Source organism: Lethenteron reissneri, chromosome 27 (genome assembly GCF_015708825.2).
Source record: "Lethenteron reissneri isolate LAM-NWPU_2019-01 chromosome 27, ASM1570882v1, whole genome shotgun sequence".
In the NCBI taxonomy this organism is placed as follows: domain Eukaryota; kingdom Metazoa; phylum Chordata; class Hyperoartia; order Petromyzontiformes; family Petromyzontidae; genus Lethenteron; species Lethenteron reissneri.
The window spans coordinates 17,408,138-17,416,827 of NC_083805.1; the positions used below are offsets into that span (position 1 = coordinate 17,408,138).

The following is an 8,690-nucleotide window of genomic DNA, read 5'->3' on the forward strand; positions in this document are numbered from 1 at the left end:
ACAATCCACTCACCCACTCACTCACTTATTCACTCACCCACTAAACCATGCACCTGTCCACTCACCTATTCATCCACCCACTCACACACCCATTAAGCAACCCACCCACTTACCCTGCCACCCACTCAATCTCTAACCCACTCACTCACCCAGCCACGCAATCTCGAACCCACCAATTCACTAATCCTCTCACCAACTCACCAACCCACCTCTCACCCACTCCACACCCACTCACGCGCTGACCCACCCACTCACTCACCTCAACCATTCACAAACCCACCCACCCACTCATTCACCCAACCACCCACCACCCACTCAATCTCTAAACCCATTCACCCACCCACCCACTCAGCCACCCACTAACTCACCCAATCAATCTCTAACCCACTCACCTACACACTCACCCAGCCACTCACCCAACCACTCGTCTATTCACTCCCAAACAACACACCCACTCACGTCACCCATGGCTTACCCTATCACCCACAATCTCTAACACACTCACTCACCTACTTCCTCGATCACTGACCCACACTCACAGAAAAAAAAAGTCCTCTACATTGAGCAGCACTGCTTCCCCAAGTCTCAACACTGCACCACACTCAGCACTGCCCATAGACTCATCACTGCACCATAGACTCAACACTGCACCATAGACTCAACACTGCACCATAGACTCAGCACTGCACCATAGACTCAACACTGCCCATAGACTCAACACTGCACCATAGACTCAACACTGCACCATAGACTCAACACTACCCGTAGACTCAACACTGCCCATAGACTCAACACTGCCCATAGACTCAACACTGCCCATAGACTCAACACTGCACCATAGACTCAACACTGCACCATAGACTCAACACTACCCGTAGACTCAACACTGCACATAGACTCAACACTGCACCATAGACTCAACACTGCACCATAGACTCAACACTACCCGTAGACTCAACACTGCCCATAGACTCAACACTGCGCCACAGACTCAACACTGCCCATAGACTCAACACTGCACCATAGACTCAACACTGCACCATAGACTCAACACTACCCGTAGACTCAACACTGCACATAGACTCAACACTGCACCATAGACTCAACACTGCACCATAGACTCAACACTACCCGTAGACTCAACACTGCCCATAGACTCAACACTGCACCACAGACTCAACACTGCCCATAGACTCAACACTGCACCACAGACTCAACACTGCCCATAGACTCAACACTGCACCACAGACTCAGCACTGCCCATAGACTCAACACTGCACCATAGACTCAACACTGCACCATAGACTCAACACTGCACCATAGACTCAACACTGCACCATAATTGGTGGGAGCCGTCCCTGGCGACGCGAGTCACGATGTGCGTGTGCCGGCTGCTCGGGGTCGTGTCCACGCGGGGCATCAAGACCCGTCACGGGCGCTGCGATGGATCAGCGCTGAGCGGGCGCGGCCTGCCGGCAAGTTTCCCTGCGGCAGTGCGGCCGTGAGCGCCGCGCTGCGACCACGAACCCGGCCAGCCGAGTTGGATTCCCGTCCACGGCCAACACTGGTGACGATTATCCGAACCGGTCCTGGGCCTCCCCTAGGTCGACTCAGCCACACAATGAGTACCCCGTGCGGTGTGTCAATGTCGCCACTCGGTAGACGACTTTACGGACGGGTCACGGGAGCTGATTGTGTTCCTAAGTCGAGGTCATTGCAATTGGATGGGGGGCATGATCCAACACACGTTAAGACACCACTGTATTGACGAGTTATGCTGTTTGTGTATGATAGTGTTCATCAAGTGGTTATAAACGTGATGGGTGGACCAGTGGGCGTAGTGGTTAGCACACTGTTGTCTGAACCTGGCCACGTGAGTTGGATTCCTGGCCACGACTAACATGACCAGCGTGGTGAAGTATGATCACACAACCTTTAATGACTGATATGGAATGCGGTGGTCTTCATCCGGCAGTCCCGCGGGACGACACTTTAAACTTTTCTAATTTATTACAAAACATGTATTTGATGAAGTTATGTTTATTAATTTAAATGGCCAGTAATAAGACGCACACGTCACCACCAAATGTGATTCATCATCCAATTTAGCTCGTAGCTGCTCACCAAAGACACATTCTACAGTTGACAATGTTTATTAAAACAGTCTGCAGTGTTTAAAGAGAATAGCGGTCTACTTGTTTTTTTCTTCATTCACCACTTTAATTTAAAACGGGGACACGCAGTGTGGTGTCAGGGAGTGAGCTCACTTCCCAGGTCACTCGAGCGAACGAGGGGCCGTCCATAAATGACGTCACGAGATTTTGGACGATTTTTGACCCCCCCCCCCTCGTCACACGGCGTCACGAGAAGTCAGACCCCCCACCTCAAATATGACGTCACAAAGCTTTGCCCCCCCCCAAAATAAAACATGCTTCAAATCGCTTTAAACTATTGTCATTGTAGTGCGTATTTAATGTGGCGCTGCACTCTGATGTTGTAGGAGAAAACATTTATTAAAAAGTATATTTTATTAAGTAGAACGTGTTGTCTATATTTATTTAAAGTTGCGCATTTTGATGTGACGTCACATTTCTCAACCCCCCCCCCCAATCGTCACACATCGTCACAATGTCTGACCCCCCCCCCCAGGTGCGTGACGTCATTTATGGGCGGCCCCCGAGTCTCCTGTCTCTGAGGGTTCCCAGCGGCTTCAACAAAAAACCTTCAACCTCGACAGACAACGCGAGACCACCACCACCTCTGCCATTGCCTCATGTCAGCACTGTACTGGCCTGCGTGCTGAACTTCTTCCGCACCGTACGTAGCTAGTCCGAGGTGCTAATTTAGGATCCCTCTCCAACTTCCACCTCTTCGCTGCCCCCCCCCCCCCTAGGGCAGACGTTGACAGCGGGCACGGGCTACGGAGCATGGATCCCGTGCAGGAGAAATGTCGAATGTGCGTGGGGAGCGTCAGCGCAGCACGCGGACACGGCGAGTCCAAGGTGCACGCACACCACAGGCGGCGCACGCGAGACCCCAGCAAGTCTGGACTTGCGCGAGAAAAATAATAAAATTATCATCTAAATCACTCAACACGAATTGGTTAACGCTTGTCACTTATAATCCAGAGTGACGCCTCACGTGTCGCTTGTTGTTGTGTTTGTTACCCGGGCATGGCAGCTGCGCGTATTGTGCGTCGTGTTGTGTGTGTTAGTCTGTAAGTTCGTTGTGAATGTTGTGGATTTGCTCTCCAGCACACAACCGATTAGTGCTGTGCTCGTCACGAATTGGCCACGTTCTGTTTACGTGACAAACCCCTTCCTAGTTGGCTGTGTCGGGTGGTGGCGGGTTTAACGACACATTTATATTTACGCGATTTAACCCAAAACACGTCTAGTATGTAACTGTGTCTGTATGTTGTATGTATCTGTGTATGTATCTATGTACCCGTGTATGTATGGTGTATGTATATTGTATGTATGTAACTGTGTGTGTAACTATGTATGTTGTATGTATGTATCTGTGTATGTATCTGTGTGCGTAAGTTGAACTTCTTCCGCACCGTACGTGGCCACGCGTGGTGATCGCGGGCGAGGCCGAGCGACGCGAGAGGGGTGAGGGGGGGGCAGCTGCGGGTCGCCCCCCCCGCGCCCTGGGGGCTCCGTCACCGCCGCCATGGGGGCTCCGCGCGGGGGCGCCAGGAGGAGGAGGCGCCGCGTGATGCACAAGTCGCCGCGTGGCCCCGCGGTGAGCGCCGGGAAGGGCCGTCACCTGACAGTGGCGCCTACGCACGAACCTCCAGCTCACCAGGGGCCATGTCACCGCCGTCTCTCGCCTCCACCGCCTCCACCGCCGCCGCCGATATTAACGCGGCAGTGACGAGTCAGACCGCGGCAGTCATCGCAAGGGACGATTCGGACATCCCCCACGCGAGCTCGGCACGAGATCCGTCTTCGTCGTGGTCATCCTGCACGTGGTGCCGAGGGGCTGCTGCTGCTGCTGCTGGGAGCGCGTCGCGTGCAGGTGCCCGCGTGAGCTCGCCCGGGGGGAGTTGTCGGCACGACGACCCGAGCCGCAGCCCGAGCCGAGCGGTGACAATGGGTCTCCTTGCGTCGCGAGTGGCGTCGCTGCTGGACGGAATGTTCACTCAGCAAGCGCGCGTGCTGCTGCTGGGTTTGGACGCGGCCGGGAAAACCAGCATCCTGTACAAGCTCAAGCTCGACGAATCCGTGGTGACCATCCCGACCATCGGCTTCAACGTGGAGACCGTGCAGCCCATCAGGAACGTCACCTTCACCGTGTGGGACGTGGGCGGCCAGCAGAAGATCCGCGCTCTCTGGAGGCACTACTTCCAGAACACGGACGGGCTTCTCTTCGTGCTGGACAGCGCGGACCGGGAGCGCTTCCCGGAGGCTCTCAAGGAGCTGGACGCCATCCTGGACAGCCCCGAGATGACGCGGGTGCCCTTCGTGCTCCTCGCCAACAAGCAGGACCTCCCGCGGGCAGCGGCCACCGCGGAGGTGGCGGAGGCGATGAAGGCGGTGAAGACGCGGCACGGGCGCGAGTGGCTGGTGCAGGGCTGCTGCGCCCGCACCGGAGAGGGCCTCCTGGAGGGCGTGGGGCAGCTCTCCCGCTTCATCAGCAACTCCAGAGCCTCCTCGGGGACAAAGTGAGCTCGGCTCGGCAGCAGCAGCAGCAGCGGCGGCGGTGTCACTCCAAGGCGGCGTCTCTCGTGCACGTGGGGGGGGGGGGGGGGCTTCGAGTTGTGTCCACTGGTCGAAACTTCACTCGAGCGAACGCCGTCATTCAAACCAACAGCTCGCTGTGTGTGCCTCTGCATGTGTGGATGTCTCTTGGTGTGCTGTTGCTCTGGTTGTCCCTCTGGGCTGCCCAGAAATATCTTTCCATGTGTGTCTTCTCTGTGTATGTACCTCGTGTCTGTTCACGAGTCCCTGTCCTCTGTTTTTACGTTGGCATGTTCAGCCCAGATGATGAACACGAGAGATGTATCAGTCTTTTGAAATACGTGGTCAACCAGGTGAGTGTCTAACTGTGTTGTTGGCCGACTGGTTTGCATCACGTGATTGTTTCTAAGGTCTGTTGAGTTTCTCGTCTCCCATCTTCTTGTTGCATTTGCTTACGTGTAGTTCGCCGTTCTCTATGTGCTATGTACGTGATGTCCCCCTGTGTGTTCCCTCTTTCTATGTTTCACCCCATTTTCACCTGATGATGAGCGCTTGTGTTGCGTTCGAAACGTCGTGATTGATTTAAATTTAATTTATTTAAATTTTATTTTATTTCTACATACGTGTCTTTACCGGAAAAAAACAATGAGTAAAACAGCTTGTTGTGAAAGACCCAATGCAGAAGATCGCTGGGTTTGGTCTTCCACGAAGCTGCTCACGGTCCACCCTAAACCGCAACCACTGCACAAAACACGGCAGTAGATGCGGATACCCTGATGCACAAACGTTAAATTAGAAACTCTCCAGGAGCCTGCGACTGTGGCCATCCAGAACAGACCGTGCAACGTGTAACGGCGCAATGCCCGGTCCACAAACACGACGGAGACGTCACAGCGAGACACTCACTACCACTGCTTCTAACGCGGTGATCTTGGCTTGCCCACCTGGATGTGACTTCATAGTCGTCTGCTGTGCACCTGCATCAGCAGCCACACGAACGAAGCAGCAGCAGAAGAGAACGCGGTCGCGTCCACGTGCACGCGCCACGCGACTGCGCGTGCCTCTCGCTGCGAGTGAACCTCCGCATCGTCGTCAACTGCGGACTGCAGGTTCACATTCGACGTCGGCTGTCGCTCTGTGATTCCACACTGGGGGGCAAACGCCTCCCCCGAGTTGATTCCGTTGCGCGCTTTCCTTGCAGCCGTCGCGTCGCGGCCTCCGGATGCTTTGGGTTCATCTCGCCATCTCTATGGGTCAACTTTGACCGCTCGTGGTTTAGATATATATATGTGAATGGCATCTGTAAATTAAAAGCGGCACAATCTCTGCAAGTTCTTTTTCATTGAAGGCACTTTAATGGCTCGTCTCATTTTCAGAAATACTTTTATAGACCAATAACATTTCCGAACATCTGGAGATAATTGTAGGATATATTTTTCCCGTCTGTCATACAATGAGATTGTTTGACCCTAATGGTTAAATTCATCAACTTACTCAATTTCCGTGCCCTTTGCGTTCACATGTTCTCTTAAACTGTCGTCAATTTACTTGTTTCTGGCTTTGCACTGCTCCATAAAATCTGTAATAAATTTTGAAACCTATTTTCGTGATAAATAATAAACTAGACAATGTAATCAGCGCAATGTAAATGTTTTAAATGTTTATGGTTCATATTCTCTCTGATTTCGTTACCCCGATGGTGATACGGGCGTTACCTTCACTGTTCGTGTCCTTCAGAGTGACAGATTGTTTACACTCCTCGTTGTCTTACACTCGCTAACTACGGATGGTGTACAGGACATGTAATGGAATGCCTTGTGGTATAAATCTATGACAGCTTGATCAATGTATTTGCCGTACGCATTGTACTTGTCTGTTATTTGATTGAAGGTGGCCTGATGTTGATAATGATTTCATGAATTCTGTTTTCTTCGTCGGTTTGTTGTTGTCTAATGTATCACATTTTTAGTGGATAATGTTGATGAATATTTTGTAGATGCACGAACCGAGGCTGATAGTCGTATGATTATTAAGATCCAATCGTCACGTTTGTGCAATAAATAGTTTGGGATCAGACAGTGTCGTTACCGTTAAATGTTCTCGGATTGTGCGACCTGATTTACATCTTGCTTCAAGCAGTTCTTCTTGACTCGAGTTTAAGATTGTTGCCCAAGTTTTCATCTTCGGACGATCGCACGATTTAACGTGCCTATTAACGATGTAAAAGTATCCCTAGACGCAGCTGATGATACAACTACTGGCTCCACAGAAGCAAATGAAACGTGTTACTGCATTTTAGAGCCTTAACATTCACCACTTATCATCAGCGCCTCCAGCCTGCCACTGTCGAAGATATGGGGATGAGGCACCAGTAGCCGTCCTGCAAACCTCAAGGGTCAGAATCAGAACCTTTATTCATACCGGAGGAATCCGATGAGCTATAAAGCTCTTTTTCACAGGTGTACAGTAGGGACACGGGGTCAGAACGTTACAACAAACAATACAAAAACACGAAAGGAGTGGAAAAGATAGGAAAGAGGAAAAAAATATATTTAAACATAAATATACAAATAAAACTAAACGTGTGTTTTTATTTTCCAGATAAGGCCCACTGAACTATATATATTCTTTTTAAGAAGCGACCCGGCCACAAATTTTAGCTCAACGAAGCGGCTTATCACGTGGAAATTTATAATAGCAAAGTAATATAAATAATCTAAACGCTTGAAAGTTGATTCTAAATGTGGAGTGAATCCCGGAGGACAATCCACAAGACCACGGGGAGAGAGAGAGACATTCACACTCCAACTATACAACAAACGTCAGGGTGAGGATCGAACCCAAGCCCTCCTGTATACCAGGCGAGGTAGTTAACATCTCGCCACCGTGGCGCTGTCCACACACGGCAGGCCGAGTCCAGTGACTCTGCAAGAAAGAGACGTCACCATCTGCGGGTCACCCAATGTGTGTTGCCGGAGCAAGGTCTCCTCGCTCTCGGGAGTCCAATGGGGTCTGTCACCTATCCTGAAGCCTCACATATCAGAACGACCGCGAACTGTTCTACATTGTGCAGTGTTTGTGGGATCTGAAGAAGGTGGTTGCGATGGTGACGGTGAAACCACTCCGGTTCTCGTCGTCTTGCTGGTAGGGTTCAACATCAGGGGAATCCGCCATCTCATTTCAGTTTCTGCCGCAACAGCCCCGGCTCGTTCTGTGATCTTTACCCGTCAGAATGACTGCGATTCCCTTCGTTTTGGTCTCCCTGCCTCTGCCCTCACTCCCCTGCAACAAATTCAAAAGGCTTCAGTTGATTATCTTTAATTCTCACACTTCCCCTCTCCACTGGCTTCCCGTTCACTCCACCGCTGTATTTTCAAATACCTCACGCTCGACTTGAAATCTCTTCATGGCCTTGTCCCACCTCATCTCGCCTCTCTCATCTTCCATAAACCTCCTCGCATCCTCTTCGTTCCCTTTCTTCTCTCTATCTCTATCCCTCCTCCCTGGCCCAATTCCGTTTTCAATTCTTCTCCCTCATTGCACATCTCCACTGGAAAAGAAGTCCTCTACATTGAGCAGCCCTGCTACCCCAAGTCTCAACACTGCCTATAGACTCAACATTGCCCACAGACTCAACACTGCCCACAGACTCAACACTGCCCATAGACTCAACATTGCCCACAGACTCAACATTGCCTATTGACTCAACACTGCCCATAGACTTATCACTGCCCGTAGAATCAACATTGCACCATAGACTCAACACTGCCCATAGACTTTCGCGACCAATGTTATTAATAATCAACGTTTTTGGGTTTAGATCGCGTTTATTTATAAATGTGTCGTAACCCTCCACCACCCGACACGGCCAATCAGTAAAAATGTGTCACGTTGACAAAGACAAATAGTTCACTGCTTTAGCCCACCGGTGTGTTGAAGCCACAACATTTACAATTTGAGTACGACGTTTCGCTGGTAATTGCAACCAGCATCATCGGGCAATTC

General features: G+C 51.1%; 1 protein-coding gene across 1 annotated transcript; it reads left to right on the top strand.

Annotated features, from left to right (window-relative positions):
- Positions 1-3,812: 3,812 nt before the first annotated feature.
- LOC133348233 (uncharacterized) lies at positions 3,813-4,702 on the top strand. The gene has a single exon (XM_061560951.1). It carries the CDS (start codon positions 3,816-3,818, stop codon positions 4,671-4,673), a length of 858 nt encoding a protein of 285 aa, XP_061416935.1. The 5' UTR covers positions 3,813-3,815; the 3' UTR covers positions 4,674-4,702.
- The last annotated feature ends 3,988 nt before the right edge of the window (positions 4,703-8,690 follow it).